The sequence below is a fragment of the Leptonychotes weddellii genome, chromosome 16 (genome assembly GCF_054177405.1).
Source record: "Leptonychotes weddellii isolate Sample4059 chromosome 16, ASM5417740v2, whole genome shotgun sequence".
Classification (NCBI taxonomy): Eukaryota; Metazoa; Chordata; class Mammalia; order Carnivora; family Phocidae; genus Leptonychotes; species Leptonychotes weddellii.
This window is the reverse complement of record NC_138384.1, coordinates 46,573,106-46,600,100: the sequence shown is the minus strand read 5'-3', so window position 1 is coordinate 46,600,100 and position 26,995 is coordinate 46,573,106. Positions and strand designations below refer to the sequence as shown.

General features: G+C 58.0%; 1 protein-coding gene across 2 annotated transcripts in view; it reads left to right on the top strand.

Annotated features, from left to right (window-relative positions):
- Positions 1-1,880: 1,880 nt before the first annotated feature.
- Positions 1,881-26,995, top strand: part of LRRC4B (leucine rich repeat containing 4B) — a 37,815-nt gene continuing 12,700 nt past the window's right edge. The window contains exons 1-3 of one of the 2 annotated variants that reach the window (XM_081807631.1): positions 15,578-15,789; positions 16,142-16,259; positions 18,400-18,731. In XM_081807631.1, coding sequence (XP_081663757.1) covers positions 18,435-18,731 — 297 coding nt within the window. In that variant the 5' untranslated portion in view covers positions 15,578-15,789; positions 16,142-16,259; positions 18,400-18,434. Of the gene's footprint in view, positions 2,276-15,577; positions 15,790-16,141; positions 16,260-18,399; positions 18,732-26,995 lie in introns of those variants that run through there. The other variant, XM_081807632.1, reaches the window with a different exon arrangement.

The following is a 26,995-nucleotide window of genomic DNA, read 5'->3' as shown; positions in this document are numbered from 1 at the left end:
GGTTAACCATCCCCCACCCCCACAGCTGCTGCTTCTGCATCCAAATGTGACCTCACTTGTCGCTCATGAACTCCAGGTCTGTCTCCTGCTCTGGCTCATTACACCTGTCTGTCTGGGGCACTTTCCTTCCCCACCTCCCAGCCCCTTCCTTCCCCAGACCAGCCTCCACTGTGCCCCATTTCTACCTGTGGGGCTGGAGGGGCCACACTTTCCCCTCCCTGGGGCTCTCAGAAGGAGAAGGACAAAGAGAAGGATGCGGTCTCTCTGGGACTCTGGGACTGAGGAAAGGAATTGTTACCTTTTCTCTCTCCCCTAAGTCCCAAGTTAGTAGCTGGACTTCTTGGGGGGGAGGGGGGACAAGGAAGAGGTGAGATTTCTGCCCTAATTTCAGAATCTGGAAGGAAATTCAGTGTCCTGGAGGGACTTCCTCCTTTCAGCCCCCTTCTAGGTTTCTTTACCCCTAATTTCTAGTCTTTGAGGGGAGTGGACAAGGGGGAATTGATGGGGCAGAGAGAAGGCTAGGTGACCTCTGGGCCTCTGCATCCTCCCTACCCCCCCTCCCTGAACCCAAGATGCAGTGTCACTTCACAGCTCTAAATGTGTTCCCAGCACCCACTGCCAACACCTGGGGGAGGTGAGAGAATGAGGGTGGGGAGGCTGTGGGGCTCTGTTCTCTGCCCCCTTCCAGGCGCCTCCACCTGACAGGTCTGGGCCAGGGAGGGGCTCCATGCCTGGGTCCCCGGACCTCTTCTCTAGCTCTTTCAAAATACCCTTTCTAGAGCCCAGGACTCTGGATTTGGATCCTGCCCTTGATCCTCTGAGAGCCCAGTGTCCTTGTACAGAAAATGGATGTGAGGATCCTTCTCTCTTGGTGCTGGGGTTGGGGGTGGGGGGATGAAGGAGGCACACAGTGGGGTTCAAGGAATGCCCTGCATGTCCCTCCTCAGGCTCCCCCTACCTCAGCTCCCAGTCTTCTGTCTCCCTGGCCCTGGGTCTTTCCTCTCCCCTACCCTACCCCACCATGGGTCCTCCTCCATCATCTGTCCTCTGGGCTCTGTCTAGCTCAGTTCCTCCCCACCCTCTTCCCCCATCCTGCCAGCTTCCCCTTGGCTCTTAGCTCTAACAGATAGCACCTAACCCCCTCTCCCTACCTGGTCCCCCAAGGGGGTCCTCCTTCCTTACCCCTCTCCCCTGCTCCTGGGCCTTTTCCTGTCCCTGTCCCCTAGCCACTTCCCTCTGGGGCCTCTTTCTTCCTCCTCTGCCTAGCCCCCTTCCCCTGTATCAACTCCCTCTCCCTTCCCTTCCGCATTCATTCTGCAAATATTTACCAAAGGTGTACTAAGAGTTTCTCCTCCCCTTGCTTCCCCTCAGTCCAGGACAATGTCCCTCCCTCTCCCCTCTCTCCATCTCTCCCCTCCACTCCTCCTCCTCTTCCTTCCTCTCCCTCTTACCTCCCCTCTTTCCCTCTCCCTATCAATTTCCTTCCTTCTCTTCTCCTTCCCTCTTGTCCCTTCCTTCCCTTTTCCTTCCTCCCTCTGTTTCTTCCACCCCTCCACCCTTTCCCCTCCACCCTCTCGTCCCTCCCCTTTCTCTCCCTTACCCATCCTCTGCTTTTTTTCTCCCTTCCCTCTCTTCCCCCTCTACCTCTCCCTCTCCCTCTCCTCCTCTCTGCCCTCCCTCCCCTCTCTCCTCTCCCCCCTCCTTTCCTTCCCGGGCAGCCTCTCCCCCCCCCCTCCCGGCTCCCTCCCTCCCCTCCCTCCCGCTCCCCCTCCATCATCAGTATTCCGCTCCCGTCTCCGCCGCTCTCGGCTGCTCGCGGTTGCTGCCGCACCGTCCGAGGCGGGGGCCGGGGCCGGGGCCGGGGCCTGGGGGGGTGGGGTGGGGGGAGAGCGGCGCCGGCGGCCCGAGGAGGGAGGAAGGAAGGAAGGAAGGCTGGAAGGAAGGAAGCAAGGAGAGAAAGAAGGAAAGAAAGGAAGGCAAGAAGGAAGGCGGGCGGCGGGCCGGCGGGCGAGGGCGCCGGGCCGGGCGGCAGGCGGGCGGGCGAGCGAGGAGGCAGAGCGGCCCCCTGAACCCCACCGCTGCCGCTGCGGAAGCCCCCTCCCCATCCAGGAGCCGGGGAGGGGGGAGAACTCAAGAGACCCAGGCCCGGCCGCAGCCCCGCCCCCCGCGCCTCCCCGCAGCGGGCCTCGCACCCCAAATCCCTGTGCCTCATTGGGGGGGTCCTCCCCCCGCGGGCCGGGCATGCTGCCCCCCAGAAGGAGCCCCTTTCCTCGCTGTGAGTAGCCGCGGAGGGGCGCCGGGTGGGGGCGGGAGGCGGAACCGCGGAGGGTGGGTGGGGGGCATTCTCTTAATTAGGGGACCGTGGTCTAAGGCCTCCTCCGGGATGGGGGGGGTCGGCGGCAGAGGACAGTGGGCGGGGCCTGATGGAGAGCTGAAGCGGGTGGGGGAGGCAGTCGGTGGGGGTTCTCCCGGCCTGGCGAATTCTATGTTGGGGGGTCGCCGCTGCCTTGGGGACGGGCGGGGGGGTTGGTGTACGTCGGGCAGTCGCTACGCGTATCCAGCTGTGGGGTTGAAGATGTAGGCTTAGGGTGGGGGGGGGCTCGCCGGGTGTAGATGTGGGCCCCCTTTCTGGGGTGGGATCCCGAGTTCTTCCCCCACCACTGCCCCTCCCACCCTCCACACCGCTGCTGCTTGGGGTGGGGGGGCACGCCAGTGATGGGTAAGGGGGAGAGGCGGGCACGGGGTTTCCTTGGTGACCGCGCCTGGCAGGAGCGGTTGCCTTGGCAACCAGGGAGAACCGGGGAGTTTGGGAAGTGAGAATGGGAAAGACGGAGGGGGTGACTGGGGAGCGAGACTACCCCCTCCCCAATCTTCAGCCCTTCTCTCTGGGGTCCCCCAATCCCTGCCGGTGGGCAGCGAAACCCCTGTCCCTCCCTCTTCCCAAGACCCCCTTCCTTGACCCCATTCTGCTTCAGGGGCCTCCTATCCTTGGGCATGTGTCTCCACGGAACCACTACCTCCCTCCCTCACACCGTCCTTACCCCTCTCCTCTGGGGGACCTCCCTCTCCCCATTTTCTGGCTTTCCACTCACACCTGCTCTTCTAAGACCTTCTAACTGAACCTCACCTTCCCTTCAGGGTCCTCTCACCCCCATCTCTGACTCTCTCCCCCCAGATATCCCTTCCCTTGACCTCTCCAGCAGACCCCACTTTAGCCCTTCTCTCCTCTCGCCCCACTTCCTACTCTGTTCTTCTCAGGAACCCTTGTCTTCTTCCCTCTCTGCTTAGGATCCTTGGGGTGGGGGAGCTCTCCCTAGCAGTACCACCAGCATCTCTCTCACACACCCCACACCCATCTGTGTCTGGGGTCGCCTTTAGGACCTGTCCTCACTCAGAGCCCCTGTTCCTGTCTGCCTGTCTCCCTGGCCCGTGGAATCCCCCAACCCCAGACCCCCCAGTCCTAGGCCCTCCTCTCTGAAACCTTGCCTCCTTCCAACTCATCAGTCCGGGAGCCTGAGGCCCAGGCTCTCTCCAGGGTTCCACCCAAGTTTGCAAGCCCCCACTTGCATGGGCTCCTCCCTTCTCTCCTGCCAGGAGCCCAGCCAGTCTCTCTCCAGGGCCTGAATCGCCATGCCTATGATGCCCCCTCGCCCACCCCCATCCCTTTCTTTCTGCCACTCCCATCTTGACCCTTCTCTCCCCACCCCCACCTCTGCTGCTCTTCTGGAGCACCCTCTCCTTCTCCCTGCCCGGCTCCCTGCAGCCTCAGGCCCCCCCGTTCTCGGCGACACTTTCTCAGGGTGGGGAAATCCCCTGGGGAGAGCCCAGCTGGGAAGGGGGAGGGGCAAGGGAGCCTCAGGGCTGCCCCACAGCCCCCTCCCCACCCCCCTCCCCAGCTGGGAGCTGCAGTCGAACCTCCGCAGCGCCCCATTGCTATGCGCCTCACATCCCTAGTCCCGGCCGCGCAGCCGCCAGACAGGAACTCGGGCTCCAGCGGCAGCTGGGAGTAGCCAGAGTCACTTCCCTCCTGGTCCAGGCAGCCGGCAGCATCCTCTCCCCCCTAAAAACTCCCCACTCCCCAGGACCACGGCCAGGATGCGCCCCTCCCTCTTCCTGTAGCATCTTCTGTCTACTAGCTCCTTCTAACCTGCATCTTGCAGCCTCCTCTTCCCCTTCCCGCCTTCCTCCTGCTCTTCCCTGGGTCTCCTCTATTCTGGGCCACCTGATTGTCCACACGGCACTCAGAAAGGAGGGGCAGAGAATGAAGCAGCAGAAAGGCATCGAGACAGACCCTCAGACAAGGAGGGAAGGGTGGGAGCCTGAGAGATAGAGGCACAGCTGGAGTGAGAGAGGGGACCTGACTCCCAAACAGACACACACACACACACACAATTAGGGTGCATCACCACGGAGCCAGACATACACAGAGTTACTCACTTAATTTCTGAAAGAAACCGAGAGTCAGACAGGGGAACACATACCATCCACACACACAGAGGAGGGAGAGCAAGAGGGCTAGGCAGAGACACAGGGAGCCACAGACTCAGGGAGGGTGCCTGCGGGCCCACAGTGCTGGCAAGAAGGAGCCAGAGAACACTTCACTGCCAGGGGTGCAGGGGGGATTAGAGGCACTGTGTCTAACTGTGGGGGACCCAAATCAGCCACAGGCAGAGGGTGGGAGCGTGTGAGAAAGACACAGAGGTATGTGTGGGCAGAGGTGTGCGAGCGCGTGCGCACGCGCACGCACACACACACACACACACACTGGCAGCCCCAGACCCAGTTACAAACAGGGCTGCGGTACCAGAGTCAGCCAGAGGCCAGGAGAAAGGCCTGGAGTCGTGTGCGCAGTCTTTCATACACAGAGACCCAGAGGGAGAGACAAAGACAGCACCTCACGGAGAAGCACGCTGGCTGCTGGCTGGCCGGAGCCCTCAAACACGGTCACCTCATGAACCCACATGCACAGAGACGCAAAGTGAGAAGCAGGAGGTGGCCTTGGAGCCTAGGGGATGCCGCCCCATGTGCTGCTAATGCGGTCGCAGACCTGCACTTGCACACAAGTTCATCCACCCTCCCCCCCAGCCCGGTGCGAGGGGCACAGGCCTATGCTGACTGCACGTCCAGCCCCAATGAACCCCCACAGTTGCCCTTAATTCCACCCAGAGGCAGCTGGGAGGATGCTCCCCGAGTCAGAGGGCTCCCAGGGGTCTCGTCGCTGTCAGAGAGTTCAGCAGAATTAAGACATCCGTATCAGAGGGCCACTGACAATCTCTGGGAAGTGTGGGCAGAGGTGCTGGGATGTGGAGGGGAGGCACTGAACTCTCGGGGCTTCTTCCAGTGCCCTGGCTCCTTGCTCCTGCCACGGTCCTCATCTCTGTCTCCTCTCCCCTCTCCTCCCCATGCCTGTGCTCACCTGATTTTCCTGCTGGGGTGGCAGCCTTCTCTCCACTATCCGCCCCGTCTTTCACCCTTCCCCACCTCTGGCCAGGCATCTGTCATAAGGTGTCATGGGGACGTCCTGTCTCTATCAAGCCTACCTCCCATCATCTCTCCCCTGGGCTGCCCTTCTCCCCCTGCAGCCCAGTGCCTTCCTGCCCCTGCCTAGCCAGCTCCACCTTGAACTTATCCATCAGTCTTTCTTTCTCAGGGCCCATCTGCTGTGAAACCTGCCTCTGTTTCCAGTCCGGGCTCTGGGTCACTCTCCCTCACCTCCACCAGCCCATCCTCCTTGCACCTCCTGCTGCTTCGTCCCTGCGCTCACTTCCCCACATTCCTGAGCACTTACCCTGCTGTCCTGTGGGCCCAGAATGCTCTTTACCCCCAGCGCTTTCAAAGTATTTTGTGTGTTGTCAACTTAAAAAAAAAAAAACCGATTTCACAGAAAAATCCATTCTCACAAGGAAAAAAATGGTAACTGTGTGTGGTGATGAATGTTAACTAGACTTCTTGTGGTGATCATTTCACAAATATCAAATCATTATGTTGTACACTTGAAACTCATGCAATGTGCTATGCTAGTTACATCACAAAACATCCAAATTTCACCTTCTTCTGAAAAAGTCTCCTTCTGGGTTAGCCATGGGCCATGCTCAGGTGCCTGCTGGCCACCACTCCCCACTCTCATCTGTCCCTCTTACCTGCCTGGCTCATAGGCAGCTGTGTTTTCAGTCCTGGCGTTTCCTTTCCTCGTGGCTCTTTTTTTGCCCTGTCACTCTCTCCATGCTGCTGCTTTGGGTTTCTTTCCAGAACTGAGCCCCTCGGCCAGGGGCTTTGCCTGCCTGCCCCTCTTGCCCCATCCTCCTCCCTGGCAGTTTTGCCCTAGCTCTGAGGCCCTCGGGAATGGGGCCCTGCTTGGGCTAACCTGGCCCCTGCCACCCCAAAGCAGGAACTCACAAGACTACCAGGGTGCAGGACACACACACACACACGCTCTCCACAGCCAGGGTCAGCTTTGAAACCGCCGGCCCTTGTAGTGTTCTAGACTCAGTGTTGCATGAAGCCACCATGTTGCAGCCTGTCCTGGGCTGGCAGACAGCCCGGGCGGGCCACAGACCACACTTGTCCCCTAGTGTGGGATTACCACCTAGGCAGGGGTGGGATTCCCTGTGTGTTGGGGGACGGGTGCATATTTGGAAGTTCATCTGGTCCAAGTGTAAGTCTTAGAGGACGGGGCATAGTGATGAGCCTGGGGCCCTGTTCTCAGACAGGCTTCATTAGGTCCTACCTCCAGGGCAGGGTGCAGGTTCCATTACGGACTCAGGCCCAGCATTAGTTCCTCCACCATCACCCTTTCAGGGTATAAGGAGCATGTTTTTCTTTCCTCTCTGGTAGTGTGCAGGAAACCTCCGCATCTCTGAGTTTAGCAGCCCTCCATCCTCACTGGGCAGAAGCCCTTTTCCCTTCCCTCCCAGGTCCCTGAGAGTAGGGTGGCTCTGCCAGACAGGGGAGTGGCAGAAGAGTAAGAACAGTGGCAAAATGCCCCCTTGTTGCCTGGAAACCCACACGCACAACTGTTGTCATGGCAGGTGGAGGCGGAGGGGCTGCACTGGAGGCCTGGGAGACAGGCTGGTAAGGGACCCTGCACTTGGGGGTCAGGCAGGAGTCCATCCCAGGGGACCATTGCGTCCCCAAGAGGGCTGCGAGGAGTAAGAATGCTGGGTCCAGTCTATGACCCAGAAGGGGAGGAGAGAGGGAGAGAGGCGGAGCTGGGCCAGCAGCTTCCTGTCTCAGCTCTGGCCCCTGGAAGCCCGCAGCCCACCCTCCTGCCTAAGGAGTTGAGCTTAGGCCTTGGAGCCCTTGTTCAAACACTGAGACAAAGGTCAGAGAGCAATACCAGCCCCAGCTCTCCCCGGGGGCAAATCCCAGGCAGTAAATGCTGAAATTTGCCTTCCTCTTGCCTAGAACCCTCAAACACAGGGCCCGAGATAATAATAAGAGCTAATATCCATTGAGAGCTTACCACGAGCCAGGCTCTATGCTAGCATTCTCTGTGGATCTGTTCCATTTACTCCTCATGGTAGAGCTCCAAGGGAAGCACAATCATCATCCCCAGTTAGACATACAGGGAAACTGAGGCTCAGAGAGATGAGGCCCCTTGCCCAATGTCAACAGCCAGAAGTGGCTCAGCTGGGACTGCAAACTGAGGCGTGGGCCGCCCTGTGGATTGCTTCCCCCAGCTGAGACCCAGAGAGTGGACTGTGCGGGTCCATCGAGTCCTCCAAGTACAAATTAGGATTGCTAATAATAACAATAATCAGATTGTTAATAACAGTAGACTCATACATAGAAGGTTAAACTTTAAAAGAGACATTAGTGGTCCTGTAACTTAGGGGCTCCCTGCCCCTCAGTCTTGTTTATGCCCTTGTTATCCCCCAGGGGAAAGGACCTACCCACCCCGATTCTCACAGGGGGCTTTTCTTGCTAGGTAGGTGTATCCAATCCCATTTCTAGCTGGTGGGGGAAGGACAATGGGCCCCCAAATCTCTGATAAATGATCCAGCCAGAAATGCTGGATTTACATATGGGAAGGGGGGAGACTGAGTCACAGAATGAGGAAGAGATTTGTTCCTCTGATCCAGTGAGAATAAATAACTTTTAATGTCACTCCCATTTAAGTGCCCAACACTGGACATGTCACCATGAGTTCCCACCAAGCTGGGTGTCATTATCTTCACAGACAGAGCCTGGCAGGGATGGGGGGGAACCACAGTGAGCAAGTGGCGAGTCAGAGTTTGAACCCGAGTTCCCAGGACACCAGCGCTCTTCCCAGCTCTCCATCGTCCTAGAGTGATGGTGTGATGGCACGGAGGAGGAGGAGGAGGATGTTCACAGTTAGAGAATCATTTCAGTGAGAGCTTTCTGTATGCCAGGCACTGCGCCCAACCCATCACAGATATCGGACCACTGAGTCTCCACCACCCCTGGAGGTAGATTAGCTGTTTTCCCCATTTCACAGATGAGCAAACTGAGGCCCCAAGAAGTGATACCCCTTTCCCAGGCTACATGGCTGGTAATTGTGGCAGTTGAGGTTCTAACCAGGGTCTAGCCCACCCTTGAGCACACTCTTCCTCAGAGCAGGGGGGAGGGAGGAGGAGAGTTCATGATTCATCCTGAAATGGAGTGCAGGATGCTCCAGGACCAGCAGCCCCAGGATGGGAGGCCCCTCTGCCTAACCCTGAGAGTCCCCCCTAACCCCCATCAGAATTTGCACTTCAACAAGATCCCAGGTGATCTGGACACTTGTCCGAGAGACACTGCTCCAGTTCAAGCGGTTTTCAACTTTTTATTACTTTTAGTAGTACACCTCCTCCCTCCCAACTTTTTAAAGTTAGTTATGCACATCCTGAGGTAGAAGACAAATTGCAAAATTGCCCTTCCAGGGGACAGCAAAGGGAGAAGGAACCAGGGAGGCCACAGTCAAGCTGGCTCACACCGCATCCCTCCCACCTGCAAACACCTCACACACTCCTGCCGAAGCCTTGGCAGTGACCTCTATTTTGAAAACCTCCCACACCGGGCCAGCCCCTAGCTCTTCCCCAAGTAGATTCAATTCAGCAATGTTACACAGCCCCCGTATCCCAGAGCCACACAGAATCACAGAGTATGCACAGAATATAGGGGCCTGGAGGTCAAGCTTCCAACCTGGAGCCTGCCAGGTCTGGGTGCTCATGGGTGCAGCAAGGATTTCCCAGACCTCAGTATGCCCGACCGTAAAGTGGAGCTCCTGTAGTTCCTCTCCCGGAAGCCTCGGATGACACAGGCAGAGCATCTCACCCTCAGTAAAGTTTGCTTCTGGCTCCTGGAGAGCCCTGTAAGAGCCCCGTGAGGTCTCTAGGCAGGGCGTCGGAGCAGAAGGAGCCCAAGCTTTGGGGACTCAGTTCCAGCAGGACTGGGGTCCAGCGGACACACTGGGACAGCCACACCAGCAGTCCAATACAGTAACCACTGCAGCCACGTGTGGCCATTGACATTTAGATTAATTTAAATTAAATTAACTCAATTCCTCAGTCACTCACCACTCAGCAAGTGCTCACTGGCCACACATGCTCATGGCTACCATATTGGCCAGTGCAGAAAGCATTTCCAGAGAGCATCACTGGACAGCAACGCATTAGATCCTGGAACAGTTCTGTCCTGGCTGGTAGACAGCTGCTGCCGTCAGGCCTTCCCGTGTCCCCTAGCCCCTCGCCCTCTCAACCCTTTGTCGTGTGGTATCTTATTAATTCCCATTTCTCAGAGGAGGAAATGGAGTGACAGCAAGGCTGCTAGCAGAAAGCTGGCAGCCACACAGGCCTGGAGCCACTTACCAGCCAGGCCTTGCGTCCTAGCTCACCCTTGCCGGTCACTTGCAAAGTGCCAGACTCTGTCCTGGGCCCCCTCCCTGAAGCTTCACGCAGCCCCTCAGCCCCAGGGTGTCCCTGACGGCCTGGGTTACAGAGGAGGAAACAGGAGCAGAGAGACTGAGGGGCTGGCCCAAGGCCTCACAGCCAGGGACTGACCGGGGCCCTCCACCACTGCTCCCGGAACATCTGGGAACATCTGGGCTGCCAGGAGTAAGCGGGCTCGCCACCTACCAGCAAAGGTTAGGGGTGAGGGTCCTGTGTTCAGGGACCTGTCTGTTTTCTTCCACCACCCCCAGCCTCCTCTCCCGCCCTCTCTCCTCTCCTGGCTTTTAGAATCTGACCCCAGATCTCTAAGGAGAACTTGGCTCCTCCCTCTGCCTCACCTCCTACATCTCCTCCAAGTTCTGCCGCTTTTGCCATTTCGCTATATCTTTTCATTGTCTCCCTCCTCTCCATCCCCAAAGCCCCAGCCATGGCCTCAGCCTCTTCCCCTGGATCCTTGGCCCAGCTCCTCCCCAGCCTTCAGCCTCCCCCTAGTTCCCTCGGAGGGGTCTTTCCAAACCTGATTGGACCCCATCCCTCCCCTGCCTCCACACCGCCCCCCCAGCACCCCTGCCTCTCAGCCTACTGTGGAGGTAGGACGTCTTTGTGACTGAGCTGGGCTCCGTGCAGCTCCCTGACTCCCACTTGCCTCTCTGGCCCCCAGGCCTTTGCACCCCCGGGGGTTCTTTGGTCGCCAGCACACCCTGGCTCATCCTTCAGGTTCAGCTTTTTTTTTTTTTTAAGATTTTATTTATTTGACAGAGAGAGAGACAGTGAGAAAGGGAACACAAGCAGGGAGAGTGGGAGAGGGAGAAAAGCAGGCTCCCCGCTGAGCAGGGAGCCCGATGCGGGGCTTGATTCCAGGACCCTGGGACCATGACCTGAGCCGAAGGCAGATGCTCAACGACCGAGCCATTCAGGCGTCCCTCAGGTTCAGCTTTGACCTCACCTCTTCCAGATTCCCCTCCACTGGCCAAGGGCGGTGCTTCTCCTAGACGTTCCAGGGACCCCACCCTGTGCTGTCTCACTTAGCCCTTGTCCCGCTCCCCTCTGGACCACTAACTCCCTCCAGAGGAGCACGGGTCTCGTTGGCCCCACCTACCCGGTGCCGGCAGGAGATCTGGCGGTAGGGGGCGCTCGCGCACTCGTTCTTCTTTCTGCAAGTGTCCACTGAGGTTTTGTGGGGGCCCGCGGGTCCTAGGCACTGGGGACGCAGCAGTGCACAAGGCGGACAAACTCCCTGCCTGGGGAGCTCACCTTCTGGCGGGAGACAAACAATAGACAGAACAAATCGCTGTCTGTAGGGTACCTTCTGGCCGTCCGACGAAGGAAGTGTGAATGTAAGAGGTGGGGGCGGGGCAAGAAACCCTCTCGACGGCCCTGGAACAGAGACTCTTGGGGAGGCAGCCACGTAGATGAGTGAAAAGCAGGGCCAAGCCTCCAGGTCGGGATGTCCCTGGGGTGGAGGAGCCTCCTGAGGTCAGTGTGGCTGGAGCAGGGAGAGGGTGGGAGGTGAGGGCCACTCAGTAAATATTTGTGAAATGAGTGTATGAAAGGCAGTGCGTCAGTGTGGGGAGTTGGGACGACGGGCGAGGAGACCCCGCCTCCTCCCAGCAAGTCATAGCCCCGCGAAGCCTGGTTCTGCGGGCCAGTGACCAGCGGTGGTGGCTGGGGCGAGTCAAGAGCTGAGCCCCTGACCTGTGTCCTCAGCAGCAGCCACGAGGAGCCTGGGCAGCCCTTTTCCCAGGGTTCCCCCATCTCAAAAGTTAGGGGACTGTCAATTCTCCGGGCTTCTGGGTTGCTTTCATTTGAAAAGCATTCAGGACAGGGACTGGCTCAGAGGGACACACATGTGAAGTTGTTTCATCCATCCCTGAAGCTTGTTCTGCCCATACCCTCCCCCCACCAACTTAACAGCTCCCAGCCTTGTGCACATGACAGGCATCCAGAGAGAGAAGTGTTCAGCTCTCTCTGGCTTTGATGTCTCTCCACCCTCCGGGCTCCAGGCTCCACTTCCGCCCCAGTCCCTCACAGTCGGGAAGTTCTTCTTTAGATCTAACCTCCATCCCTCTTGCTGCGATGGCAGTCAATTTCCTATCTTTTCTCTCACCTTCTGAACTTCCCCCAGAAAAATGAGTATGCCTGACAGGAATGTTCCCTGCCTCCCTTTTCTCCTCACCCCACCTCCCCTGGGCCCCCGAGTTTCCGATCTGCCATCTGCCTGAATCCTCTCAGGCACAGTGCCCGAGATCTCTCAGAGCTCGGGCTGGGGAGGATGGAGAAGCTGGTGAGGCCTCGGCCGTTACACCTTCCCGTGGTCCTCAGTTCCCTCTCAGGCTTTCTGTGCTCTCCTGCCCTTCTTATAGACTCTTATTCTCTCCTGCCCCCTCACGTGCACGGTCACGGTCATGTGTGGTATATCGGTCTCCAGCCTCTTTGTTCCTCCTCTCGCTATGTCTCTGCCCCTTTCTGCCTTACACGCCTCTTCTCTCTTTGGGGCCTCTTGCGTCTCTGGCTCTACTTCATTCCTTGCACCAGGTAGGGGCGGAGAACAAGCAAAGAGGCCTCTCCCAGGGCACGGGGGTGAGAGAGGTTCTGGGCCTTGGCTTCCAGTCCCAGCCGTCCCACCGTACAGGCTGTGTGACCACCAAGCAGTGTCTTCAGCCCTCTGGATCTGCTTCTCCCTCTGTAAACTGGACACGAGAACAGGCCATGGGGAGAAACCAGTGGCTGGAGGGGTAGGCGGTGCTCAGCACAGCACTGGGCACAGCGTGGGTGCTCAGTGAATACTTCGAATCACTATTAGGGATGCAAGGTGGCAAGCAGGGGAAATCACTGACGGGTCACGTGACCTCTACCAGCAGGGTGTGGAGCAGGGTAGCGTTGTCACATCCTGTGCCGTGGGGATGAGGCAAGGCTGGCAGGAGGATGACCATTGTTCAACATGGCCCCCAGGAGACTTCCGTGGGAATTGTGGTTGCTGTCCTGACAAGCCTGGGGGTCTCTGGGGCCTTTCTGCTCTGGTGAGGCTGACCGGGGAGAGGCCATTTGCTAGCTGGGCAAGTGACTTTGCCTCTCTGTGCCTCAGCTTTCCTATCTGTGAAATGGGGGTAATAGCAGCCCCTCTCAGAGGGCTGAGGGGAGAACTACAGTTATTGCAAGTACAACAGCTAGAATGGTGTTCGGGCAATGCCAGGTACATGGTGGACATTACCAGTAATGGTGGTGGTGTTATTCAAGGAGTTGGTACCTAGCCGGCAATCCTGCCATCTGTTGGAGGGATGGATCTGGGGACAGCTGGGGACAGGCATCTCCTTGGCACACAGCAATATGCAGGAGTGTAGCTCACACAGGTGGTGTCCTAAGTGCAGCTCTCCTCAGGGTATGACGTTCAGTGGGGCGCAGGAGCTGCTCTGGGAGGGGCGCCTGGGTGGCTCAGATGGTTAAGCGTCTGCCTTCAGCTCAGGTCATGATCCCAGCGTCCTGGGATCAAGCCCCGCATCGGGCTCCCTGCTCAGCGGGGAGCCTGCTTCTCCCTCTCTGCCTCTCTCCCTGCTCATGCTCTCTCTCTCTATCTCTGTGTCTCAAATGAATAAATAAAATCTTAAAAAAATAAAAATAAAAATGCAGACTCTGAAATTGTAGGCAAAATGCTGTGTGCACACTTTAAAAAAAAAAAAAAAGGAGCTGCTCTGGGGACCTGCTCTTTGGGACTCTAGCGTATAGTATCTGGAACCTGGCCATCCAGGTAGCACCATGGCGTGGGCACAAGCGTCAAGCTGAAGGCAGTTGTGTTTGTGGCATATGGATGTGCTGCCTCCACCAGGCAGGCCTCCTGGGATGAGAGGGGACCTCAGGATCAGGGACGTCTGAGGTATGAGCTTGAGACATGCAGCTGTTGGAGTGTGTCCTGGGCTGGGTGCATAGAGCGAGGGATAGGGGTGGGCGAGTGTGTCTCTGTGTGACTGTATGAGGGAACGTGGTTCGTCTGTGGGGAATATAGACGAACAGTAATGATAACTTACTCATTCATTCCTTTGTCCAATGTTTACTGAGCACCTACCATGTGCCAGGCACCACCATAGATGCTGGGAACCAAACTGTGCACAAAACAGATGCAGTACCTGCCCTTGGGGAGCTTACCCTCAAGTGTGGGCTTGTAAGAGGCCAGATGGTGACAGATGTTATATAGAAAGTAAAGGAGAGAAGGTTCTGGAGACGGGCAGGGTGCGGTGTGATTTGAGGCAGTCAGGATGGCTTCATTGAGAAGGTAACATCTGAACAGAGACCTGAGAGAAGGCAGGCGCACACTGGGGACCCTCTGGCATCCAGACAGGAAAGAGCAAGAGCAAAGGCCCTGAGGCAGAAGTGTCTGCAGCCTGTTCTGGAGACCATAAAGAGGCCAGTGTGGCCTGAGGTCAGTGAGTGAGCAGGGGAGGAGGCGAGGGCTGACGTCAGAGAAGTAGCCCAGCCTGGGGAGAGAGGGCCTGTAAACCAAGATGATGTCCCTCGCCCTTGCACCTCCTAAGACTGGCCCTGCTGAGAGGCTGTGGAGTAGGGGAGGGGCAGAGTCTGCCTTGGATGTTGACAGAACCCCTCTGGCTGCCTGTGGGAACAGACTGGGAGGGAGGGCAGGGGAGGACGGAAGTGGGAGACCAGTGAGGAAGGATTCTGATCTCAGGGAGAGTCGGGGGGGGGGGCGGGGGGGGGATGAAAAGTGGTCAGATCTGCATGGGTTACTGAGCATTTAGCTAGTCGGCCCCCAACAGCCCTAGGAGGCCAGCACTGTTATTATCCCTGTTGCACAGCCTCTTCTGCAGCTCAGAACAGTGAAGTCACTGGCCTGAGGTCACACAGTCAGGCAACAGCAGATCCAGGATTCAAACCCAGCCCCGCTGACGCTGATCCATGTGCTCGGCTATAGCTACTTGTCTCCTGTGGCCCGTGGATGTCCGGGTTTTGAGTGTGGAGGTAGCCTTTGTCAGCATCTACACCAGTGCCTGCACGTAGTAGGGACTCAGAAAATATCTGTGGGGTAGATGGGCAGACTGACGAATCCAACAAATGAACGCGACGAATCCAACAAATGAACGCTCTGCCATGCCCATTTTGCATAAGGGTATGGAGCGGCAGCTCTCAGGCTCTGGCAAGGTCCAGGGGAGAGGGCTGCATCTGGGGCTGGGTTTCTCCGTGGCATGAATGGGGGCTGGCCCTTGGCTGAGGACTGGGTGACGATGTTGTTGGCCCAGGTTCGCTGGTATATCAGCCGTGGGGGTAGGAGTAAAGGGCTGTGTGGTGTGGGGAGGGGCTTGGGGGAGCTCCTGGAGTTGGCTCCTGCAGGGAGACTGTGCTAGGTTGTCAGCCCTTGGGCTGGGGGACAGGTGCAGGAGGGGTGGTTGTGGCCAGCGGTAGGGGGTGGGGTCAGCGGTGGCCCAGCCTGGTTATGCAGCCGAGTCTGTGCCATGAGGCCCGAGGCGGAGGCCCGGGCTTGGCACAGCCCACACCCCCCCTCCCAGGGCAGCCCAGCCGTCAACCTTCCTCCCCCGCTTCCCGACCTTCCCCTGCCGCCCAGAACCAATGGGTTAATTAGATAACGGAGCCTTTGATTAGCGGGGGAGGGGGAGGCCTCCCAGTGCAGGGATGGGGGGGGTGAGGAGGAGGGAGGAGAGGCGCCCTCCCCGTTCAGAAGGAGAGAAAGAAGGAGGGAGGAGGTAGGGAGGGAGGGAGCTGAGGCACAGCTTGGCTCTGCACTGCCGTGTGACTAGAAATTGTAATCGCGGAGAAAGAGAGAGACAGACAGAGCCTGGCCAAGAGAGAGACCAATACAGACGGACAGACAGACAGAGAATCTGACCAAGACGGTCTCCCCAACCTACGAGAGGGTGATGGGGATGGAGCCAGAGTGAGGAGGAGATGGAGGAGAAGGAGAGAGGGGGCCTGGTCGCCTGGAGGGAGGCGAGACAGTGAGGGGAGCCTGAAGAGGGGGCTGGGGACCAGGAGGTGGACAGGGACAAGGCCGGGGGACCGGCAGAGAGGAGAAGGGGGCTAGGGGCAGTGGGGGGAGAGAAAAGAGGCTGGCGGTGGGGGGAGAGTGGAGGTAGAGGTGGGGGTGGGGGTAGGAGACAGGAGGAGGCCAGCAGGGAGGGGACAGGGAGACGGCTGCAGTGGCCTAGACGGGCCTCCCCGGGGTGGGAAGGGCGACCGGCGGGGGGGGGGGCGCGGGGAGACCCAAGAAGCCCCTGCGCCCCCCCCAGCACGACCTCGAAGGAAGCCCTGGAGAACTGGGAAGGCAGAGCCCTCGGCCCGCTGGAGGCATGTGGAGGGGGGGGCCTGGGGCCCAGGGAGAGGCCCAGCGGAAGCGGAGCCACCGGGGTGAGTGTCCCTCACTGTGGGGGGGGGGACAAGGACAGAGATGGCTGAGGGCAAGGAGGGAAGGGGCGGGAGGCCCCGCCGCTGCAGAAGCTGTGATGCGGGGGGGCGGGGGGGGGGATGCGGGCTGTCTGCAGGAGAGATGGGGACAGATGCGGAGGTAGAGACGGGGCAGCGGGCCTGGGCCTGCGGTGGCTACTGGGGGCATCCTGGCCTGGGGGTTCTCCAGCTGCAATTTCTGGCCCCGTTGGGCAGCGCCAGCCCCTGGGTTTGAAGGGTGTGGGCTGGGTCATCACCGGTCTTAGGAAATGGGAAAGGGAACGGCATAGACACCCCCCCATCACACTCGAGAAGCGGAGACCCTGCTGCGCTCACATGACTTGCAGACAGAGGCACACACAGCCCCTAGCCCCCCAGGGGGAAAAAGGAGTCCGGAATACAGACTCAGAACCAACCCCTCCCCCTCTCTGTCTCTCTCGGTCTCTCTGTCTCCCTGTCTCTCCATCTCTCCGTCTCTCCAGCTCAGGCTCTCACACAAGCATTCAGGCACACAGACTACGCACATGCATTTTTATCTGAGTTAAAATGATCTTGAAAACTGCCGAAGGAGGAAGTGAGTGTGTGTGTGTGTGTGTGTGTGTGTATACATGCTCGGGGCGGGGGGTGGCCCTGTGTCCGTGGCTCTGAGAGCCCGCTGAATGAGGGTGTGCCCAGCACTGCCCTACTGTGCATGTTGTGCAGACCGCTGCCCTCGGCCCTCACCGGTGGGGAAGTGGGTCCGTGCTGGAGCACAGCCTGCTGCTGTGGGTGCACTTGTGTGTGTACTCAAGACGCTGCATGGAAGGGAGGGTGCGCCCAGGGCCACAATCCCCCTCTGCCACCCACCGGCCAGCTCCGTGCTGGGATGAGTTGCGCCCCCTCCTAGCGCCTCAGTGTCCTCATCTGTAGATTGGGCGTCCTAACACCTTCCTCCTCCGGTTTCTGTGAGGCCTAAATGAGAACACCATGTGTGCTGAGACTGGGGCGTAGAAAGGTCTCCCCCCAACACTGAAGCTATTATTATTATAGTTCTTGCCATTGTTGTTACAATCAGTCCATCCCCTTCCGATCAGTCCATCCCCTTCCGTCTGGTCCTGGCCCCACCCGCCCACCCCCGCCCAGAGCCCTGCCCCCAACCCCTTCCCCACCAGCTGTCCCAGCACCCACCCACCCACCGGAGCCACCCACCACCCGCTGCCTTTGCCTTGAGCACCTGCAACCTCAGGGCCAATGGGGGTCGGGGGGGGGTGTGCAGCCCTCCCAGGTCCCCCTCGGCCACCTCCTCCCCCTTTGTCTTCTCCAGTCTGCCTCCTCCCTCCCACCCCGTGGCCTCCCAGCCTCTCCTGCCCACACTTCACCTCCACAGTTGCCTTGTCTGGCACCTCACCTTCTTCAAGTTCTTCCTTTGAGTCTAACTCAACTCTCTGTGGCTGCTGCGAGGCCCACGGCCCGGACGGGTGACGGGAGCCTGACGGGAGCCTGGGGCTGGGCCCGGTGTGGAGGGTGTTTGGTGCTGGGAAGCTTGTCTCTTGGCAAACACTCCTGGGCGGGAGTAGGATGAAGGGACAGGAGGTCCTGCAGGCGGTGAGAATACTTGGATGGGGCCTGTGAGGGAAGCCAGACTCCAGAGCCCCGGCCCCCACCCCAGACTTCCAGACCTGGCACGTCACCCTCTCTCTGTTCCTTCGTCTGTTTGTCTCTCTTTCTCTCCCTCCATCTCTACCTCTTTATCTACCTTTCTGAAACCATGCAGAGAACTAAGTTTTGAATCGGACTGACTTCTCCATTACTGGCCAACTGCCTTGGGCAGCCTTTTTCTCCCCACCCCACCCCTGCCTCAGTTGTCAGTTCTACAAAATGGGTATACTCTTCCGGTCAGGAATGACTTGAGACAGTGCAAGAAGGGCAGGGTTGGCCCTTGTCTCTGCTGCCCTCAGCAGGTGGGTCACCACCAGGGGGCTGGGGGAGCCCCACCCTTCGGGTCTTGAGCGGAGCAGGGAGGTGATGGTGGCGGCAGAGAGCCGCCTGGGGGTTGGGAAGCAGGCGGACCACACACGGGGTCCCTGTCCTTCACTGAGCCTCTCCCTCTCTCTCCACCCCACAGCCCCCCGGCGCCCTCGCGGAGCATGAACATTGAGGATGGCGTGCGCCCGCAGCTCCCCGTGCCCCCCACTGCCGCCCGGTAGGATGTCCTGGCCCCATGGGGCCCTGCTCTTCCTCTGGCTCTTCTCCCCACCCCTGGGGACCGGCGGGGGCGGCATGGCCATGACATTGGCGGCCGGAGGGGGCTCCCCGCCGGCCACCTCCTGCCCCGCGGCCTGCTCCTGCAGCAACCAGGCCAGCCGGGTGATCTGCACGCGGAGAGAGCTGGCTGAGGTCCCGGCCAGCATCCCTGTCAACACGCGGTACCTGAACCTGCAGGAGAACGGCATCCAGGTGAGCTGGGCCAGCAGCCAGTGGGGGCGGGGGGGCACAGGTGGTGGCCGGGTCCTCCTGCTCGAGCTGGCAAAGGCCTTCTGGGTGTCCCCTTGGCACTTACGAGATCCTGTTTGCATCCTATTAACTTGAGCTCAGTCTGTCTGGGTTTTCTCACGTGAGGTTCCCTGTCTTTGTCCAGCGTGTTGGGGCTCAGGGGTAGGACCACCTGCCTGCCTCCCACAGTACAGGACAGGTGAGCCCTTGGCCTGGCCCCGGAGTCACAGGTATGCAGAGTGACCCTTGCACGAGGCCTCTGTGCTGTCCACATGGCTCCAGCCGCGGCATGGCCTTGGGCTCGTGAGGGCATGACTTCGCGTCTCAGTTTCTTTGTCTGAAAAACGGGGATGACAGAGCCCCTGCCCCAGGGGGCTGGGTGAGGACTGATGGGTTTCATACTTGTCAAGGACTTAGAATCTTCTGGCACCTGGCGAGCACTCCTTTGCTGTGCAGTGAGCTCGTGTGCCCGCTTCCCAGAGGTGGTATGACATTTGGAGATCTAAGCACTCTCACGTGCCTAGTCCCATGTCGGCACATGGCTGGTGCTCCGATGGGGCACCTGCCATCCGATTCACTGTGACCGTGACTGAGGTGGGCTATAAATGATGCTCTGAGGGCAGAGCTGTGCGTTTTTAAAGCAGGGTCTCTCCTCTGCTCTCGTGGCATCTGGGGCCTGGTGGGCTCTGGTTGTGGGGTCTGTGCTAAGTGCTGTAAGATGTGGAGCAGCATCCCTGGCCACTAGACACCAGCAGCAACACCCTCGCGCCCACTTCCCCAGACACCTCCAGATGTCGCCAGATATTCGGGGAGGAGGGATTGCCCTAGTTGAGAACGACCGTTTTAAAGCCACGTGTCAGTACCCCACACCATGCAAGCCTCTCCTGACTCTGGTGCATAAAGCCAGGAGAGAAGAGGGTTCCTGTGTGGTGCCCCAGGCCCCTGGGAGCTAACATCCCTTCCCCCATGGCACACCCTGGTCTGTCCCTGAGAGGGAAAGGGGTCGGTGTTCCCCACCGCACTGTCCTGGAGAGCCTGGGGACGGGGTTCCCCTCTGCAGAAGAGAGGGGATCTTTTAGGGACACAGCACCAAGGGGGCTGCCAACATCAAGAAGCCTGCCTTGGGTGGCCACGGAGCAAGGACCAGTGAAGCCAGAGCTGGGGTCCAGAAGCAGAAGGGGCCTCGTCCCCTTGCCCCATCCCTGCTTCTGCAGGATGGTGTCCCCCAGTTCCAGGCCCTCCTCCTCAGCAGCGTCCCTTTCCTCCCCGTGCGCTTTGAGTCCACTCTGCATTCTCAAGCTCCAGTCTCAGCTGACCGGCCCCTGACTCCTGGAGGGGGACCGACACCCTCACTTCGTTCTCCCCGTACATGCCCTTGTTCCCTGGACTCTGTCTGTCCGTTTCCGTCCTTCATTTACTCATGTGACGATCAACATGTGGCCAGCACCAGGTCAGTGCCAAGCCCTGCTTTTGGTCGTGAGCGGGATGGGTGGGCCCCTTCCCTGCTCCTGGGCGGCTCACCTTGCAGAAGGGAAGAAACAGTAAACAAATGGGATGGCACATTTCCGGAAGGGGCGATGTTAGCCCATCAGGGAGTACTTCTGTGATGAGGGGCTGCACCCACAGACTCGTCCTGGCGACCAGGGATGCCCTCCCCCAGGCCCAGCCCAGCCTCCCAGTGGCCACCGAGGCGTGCTCGCCTCTGCCTAAAACCCTCTGCAGGTTCCTGGACTCTGGAGTGAAGTCCAGGCTCTTTATTGTGATAACAAGTCTGTGCCGCTGGGCACAGCCTGCCAGGCTTAGAGTTGACACCAGTTGCCCTCCCAGGGCTGAGAAGTTGCTCAGGCCACCCCTCTGCCTGAATGCGCCTCTCTTTGGCCCTTGGGTCCCACAGGCGAGCCTCCCTTCACTGCCTTCCAATCTGGGCCCACAGACTCCCCCTCCAGACATCCGTGCCCTTGCTCTTGATGCCTGTGTATGTTAAATATCTCTTGATTGTCTTCTGGGTGGGGGGCAGTAGTCTAGGACAACCAACCCTGCACCTCCCCCAGCCTGCATTCTAGACATAGGCATGATAAGTAAGTAAATGGTGTGTGTTCAGGATGCCGAGGGCTGTGGGAAAAGGAAACAGATGGGGGAAGGGGATAGTGGGTGCAGGAAGAGGGGTGGTTGGCTGCAGCTTCAAAGATATGAAGTCAGGGTGGCCTCATGGAGAAGGGGACATTTGAGCAAGAGATGAAGGTGGAGCCTTGTGGAAGGGCATTCCAGGCAGGGAGGACCGCAAGTGCAAAGGCCCTGGGGTGGGAGCCTGCCTGGTGTGTGGGAGGAACAGCGACAGGCTGGTGTGACTGGAACAGAGAGAGCCAGGGGCAAGGATGGGAGGTGAGGGCAAAGTGACAGATCCTGCAGGGCCTCATGGTTATGGTGAGGACTTGGGCTCTTCTCTGAATGAGACGGGAGCCATTCTGAGCAGAGGGCAGGTGGGCTGCTGACTTGGGTCTCTCTGGCCGAGGTTCGGGAGGCCTATAGGGCACATGGATCAAGCACCAGGGGGCCTGGGTTTGAATCCTGGATCTGCTATTTGCTTGCTGGTGCAGAATTTGGGAGAGAAATGCCGGGAGCTCGGCTGGGACCAGGCTGGTTGCAGTGGAGGTGGTGAGAAGTGGGCAGATTCTGGGTCTGTTTGGAAGGTGGAGACAACAGGATTTTCCAGCAGAGTGGGTGTGGGAAGAGAGAAGAGAGGATGACTCCCGGGTTTTAGGTCTGAGCTGGCCCCTTTGCTTGGGCCTGTTTGCTTGGGTGTCTGTCACCCCGTCTCCCAGGCCTCTGGCTTCCAGACTTTTGATCCACACCCCTGTCAGAGGGATGGAGCCCCATGGACGTGGGTGAACTAATTTGTAAGTCATGCACAGGTCTGCTGTAGGCATGCATCATGCGCCCCCAAACTGCCTGCTCCCCCAGGGTGGAGAGTGTCCTGCCCCCAAGAGTGGACTCTTGTGAACATTCAGTGAAACGGGCCTCCCTTCGGGGACACCCTGCAGGTGGGGGGCGGGACTGAGGCTGCCGAGGGAACCATCAGAGGAGCTTGAGGAAATAACTTTTTAATTATCCAAATAAAAAAATGAAAAAAAATCACCCTAGTCCCACCACCTAGATATAAATAACTACTGTTTATATTTTGTTTTAAAGCCTTCCTGGCTCTTTCCTGTGCCCATGTCAATGGATTTTTAAATTATTTATTACAGAATGAATGCAAATTAATTTAGAAAAACTAGAAAATACACCTAAGTAAAAACACAGGGACAAAAGCCAAGTGGAATTCGACAAACAGGTAACCCCATTAGCATCTAGTTCTTTCTGTTCAGATCCTCTCCACACATGCTCCCGGTGTGTGTCTGGTGGGCAGCCCTGGCCGACGTATTTCTGGCTTTTTTTTTTTTTTTAAAGATTTTATTTATTTATTTGAGTGAGAGAGACTGAGAGAGAGAGAGCACATGAGAGGGGGGAGGGTCAGAGGAGAAGCAGACCCCCTGCTGAGCAAGGAGCCCGATAAGGGACTCAATCCCGGGACTCCAGGATCATGACCTGAGCCGAAGGCAGTCGCCCAACCAACTGAGCCACCCAGGCGCCCCGGCTTTTTTTTTTCTTTACTTTTTGGAGAAAAAAATGAAATCACACCACTTGATACTGGTTTGCAGCTGACTTTAGACACCTGAGAGCGTAATAGGAGCATCTTTCTCCCTGACGCTGACACTCGTCTAAAATGTCAGTGTTAGTGGCTACGTGGGATCCCGGTGCATGGCCTTCCCGTTACTGCGCCGGTCCCTTCTTCCCAGTGCTGGAAGTGATAGAGACAGCACTGTGGTCAACATCCCTGGTGCGCATTCTTGGAACTTTCCAGAACCCGCCCTTGGGATAAATTCCTAGAAGCAGAATCTCAGGGTTAGAGGGAAGATCACAGAGGCGCTGCCCTACAAGTCCTGTGTGTCCTGCTCTCTGGGTGTTGTCCTCCCTCACAATGGCTGGTGCTTTCCCCACACTTGCATGGGAGTGTGTGCGTGTGTGTGTGTGCGCACACACACACATGCACACACACGCACGCATACACACGGCCTGACACCAAAGCCCCATAGAAATGGCCAGAGTTCTGGGGATCCAAGAGTCTGCCCTGTCCTGTCCATGGTCACTTGCTTGTTGTCACTCCCATGAGGGTGGGGACTTCACCGTGCTCCCTGCTGTATGCCCAGCACCTGAACAGAGCCTGGTACACACTAGGTGCTCAGCAGATGTTTGTCTATGGAAGGAAGGCCGCCTCCCGAGCTCCCACCTTGAGGACTTGGCAGGGTGTGTGTGTGTGCGCGTGCGCACGGAAGGCGGGTCCCTGCAGCGCCTGCAAGAACCACCGGCCTCTCTAGGACAGTGGCATCCACCTTCGGCGAGGGCTCAAACGCTGTTCTGAGACATGACAGGGACAGCACATGCCCTTCAGGAGCAAAATAATTTTTAACTATCTGCAGTCTTCCACGGGCCCCTAATTGTTTCTGAGATGGGACAGGGGTGTGCAAGCCCAGAGCTCAAGGAGATACCTTCTAGGCAGAGGCCCCCGACCTCCCAGCCCCCACGCCCCTCAGGCCATGTGCCAGTGCCCTCACACCTCACACAGCCCCCCTGCTCCCCCCGCACAGGCCTGCTCCTCCTCCACGAGGCTGGGGTCCTCCCTGGGCACAGAGGCCTCGTGCCTTCTCCTTCTTCCTCCACTGCCTTGTACCCTTGTCCCCGCTCTGTTCTCCTCCTCCCCGGAGCCAATTGTCCTAATGTGTTTACTGTGGATCTTTCTGCTTGTGTGTGTTCTTGCAAAATGCTTATTGTTGCTTTGTGTGCATGTATTTTTAATTTATGTAAATGAAGCTGCATTATAGATGGCTTTCTTTGTCTCACTGTTTTCACCCAGCCTGGGTTTTAAGAGCCATCCACATCGGGGTGTGTGCGTGTGTGTGCGTGTGTGTGTGTGTCTACTCTGTTGCTTTAACTGCTGCAGAATTCTCCTTGATGGGTGCCCCCCCACTTCCTGCCCTCCACCTCCCAAGTCAGGACAGACACCGGGGAGGCGTGGAGCTGCCTCCACCACAAATTCTCCCTGGAGACCCCTTTGGAAGCTGCGTGATAACATCTTTGGCATACACACCAGGGGGATCGCTGGGTCAGAGGTCATGCATGTACTTAACCTAACAAAGTACATGGAGCCATGGAGCTTTCAGGGAGCCGCCCGGGGACCCTCGGGGTCCGCCATGAGGTCGTTTGGGCAGTGTGTGAGGGCACTCGACAAGGAAGGGTGCCTCTGTCCTAAGAAACCAATCCACCCACCCGAAAGAGGGGCTTAGAGGTGCTTCAGAGAGTGAGGTCGAAGGATGGCCCAAGGGCCAGAGGGTGGAAGCCGGCTCAGTTCTTGGTCATCCTGGCATTGGTTCTTACAACAGAATGTTATGCAGCTATTCAAAACAGAGCTTTGAAGAATATCCAATGACACAGGGAAGTGCTTAGAATAGGATCCTGAGCTCTCAAAGGATGCAAGTAGGACGTCCCATGTGTTTTAAACACTGCAGGGAAAGCAAAAATAAAACGCAGGGACCACTCAGAACTGTTCATACTGCCTTTCTCTTCGCACTAGTGTTCTGGAGGATATTGAGTTTCTTCTTTTCACTCTCTTTAACGTCTAAATTTTCTTCAGTGAGGGCACTGGGTACTTTTTGTAATCAAGGAAAAGTTATACTTAAAAATGATATGTACAAAAGGTTGTACAAGCTGAAGACAGAAGTCTGTACTGGGATTTGCTCACCTGCCCCCAGAGAAGGGAAGAGAAACCAGTTTGCTGAGCACTGACCCTGAGCGGGGGACTGGGAGTGCTTTTCCTGCAGGGACCTCTTCATTCCCATGAGGACAGAATTACTTCTCCCATTTCACGAGACAGCCCCTCCCCTGACTCCTCACTTCTGAGCCTCACGCACAGAATCTCGTGTCTACACTTCTGTCTGCCCGGCTTCTGTGTGCTCCCCGCAGCTGCCGGGACTCCTCCTTGTCCTGTCTCGAAGCCACGGTGCTTCCCCTCTTACCCTTTTATTGTTGGATGATATTCTGTCCCATGAAGTTACCACCATCTCTTCATCCATTTCCTATTGATGGGCATTTGGCTTGTTTCCAGTGTGGGGTTCTCCCTCGGCCTGACTTTAGATGTAGACTCCTCCTGAGCCACGGCAGGCACAGTGGGACTCCTTCCCGTTCACTCCGTGGAGAGGGGCCTGCGTGCTGCGGGCTGGAGCAGAACTGGTGCCCAGGGCGCCTTGGGCTCGGGCCTGACCGCACGCCCCTGGGACTGTCAGCGAGCCATACGGGTGGTGGAGTCCGACTCCATTGGAGCTCAATCCCCCAGGTGTCCCACCTGTCACCTTCCCCGTCTGAGCCTACCCAAGACAGAACCCTTCAGGACGTGGCCCCGCCGGCCTCCTGCATCGCTGGGCCCTCATGCTGGCCCCCTTCCACTCCCACTCAGCTCAGCGCCTTCACGCTTGATGTTCCCTCTTTCTGGAATGCTGTTCCACTCTCCCCTTCATCTGCTCAGCACCAGCACTTATGACTGTGGGGGACAGTGAGGTGTGACTCACAGCTCTTCCTGGGGTACATTATCGAACCCGTCTGGGCCTCAGTTTCGTCATCAGTGAAATGGGGATAATAACATAGAGCTGCTGAGAAATTCAGTGCCTTCGTTCTTTGGACAAATGTCCTGAGCGCCACTGTGTGCTAGTGGGGGATGCTGGTCACATGAGGCAGTGTATGTATGTTCGCTCCTGAGGACCTAGCAGGGGACGCTGGCGAATGGCCTGCTCCTGAGCAGCTCTAGCAAGTGTTGACAGTGAGACCTTTGTCACGGTCACCCTGGTCTTTTTTTTTTTTAAGATTTTTATTTATTTATTTGACAGAGACACAGCGAAAGAGGGAACGCAAGCAGGGGGAGTGGGAGAGGGAGAAGCAGGCTTCCTGCGGAGCAGGGAGCCAACGCGGGGCTCCATCCCAGGACCCCGGTATCATGACCTGAGCCGAAGGCAGACGCTAAACGACTGAGCCACCCAGGAGCCCCCACCCTGGTCTTTACTGACTCAGGGAAATGTCTCAACCTCAGAGGTGCCTTCCCTGAACCCCCAATCAGGTCAAGGCCCCCCGATCCCCATGGCATCCCAAATGTATTGATCACACTTGTGCACACTTGTCAAGTCACCACTGGCCCAAAACACAACCATGAAATCAACAAATCAGAGAAGGTCTTGCCAACTTACAGAGCCGTGTGGCCTCCCAGGAGAGGGACAGGTGGGGGTCCCCATGTTTTAGTTGAGTAGCTGAGGCCTGAGAGACAGAAGAACCCTGTCTCCCCCTCCATTAATTACATCACCTCTCTGAGCCCGCCTCTCACTGGGGAGGGTGGGAGGAGGGGGATGTGTGTGGCCCCCAGCCATGCTCCAGGCTCTTTCCACAACAGCCCTGTGAGTAAGTCCTGTTCTTACCCATGTCACAGGCTGGGGAGACCGTGGTGTAAGAGAGGAAGGCCCTTGTGCAAGAGGCCACAGTCCGGAGAGGAATTGGGACTTAGCCCAGGCAGTCTGGCTGCAGAACTGGATATTTTCAACACTATTCCAGACGTTTCCTAATTCGTAGTTATCTGGGCTCTCTGTATCCCTGGTGATACAATCACAACATTGTATCGGAGCCCTGACTCTGTCCACACAGCCAGCCCCTGCTCTGGCCTTGTCCTTGCTCATTGGGACACTCGCCCCAGCTTCCTCCAGTCTTCCCGTCTCCCGCTGTTCCCCGCCCCAATCAGAGTCACCGCGTCATCCTTGGACTTTAAACCGGCTAGTGCTCCCCTTGCAGCGAAGACCCTTCCCAGGCTGGCCTGTCCCTGACCCAGCCACACCACATTCGGGCTGCCCTCCGCTGGGCCCAGACACTGCCCAGCCCTGCCCTTCCAGCCCTGTGGAAAACACGCCTTGACCTTCAATGGCCACGGCCACGTTCTGCACTTGCCTGGCACCAGGCACCTTTCCTCGAGGATTCGATATCTAGTTTAATCCTCACGACTATGACACCCAGAAGTGAGTCTCGCCCCACATGGAAGCAGGCTCCACGCTGGGAGCTGCCCTGAGACCATGAGGCCCTCTCCCTGTACTGACTGCCCATCC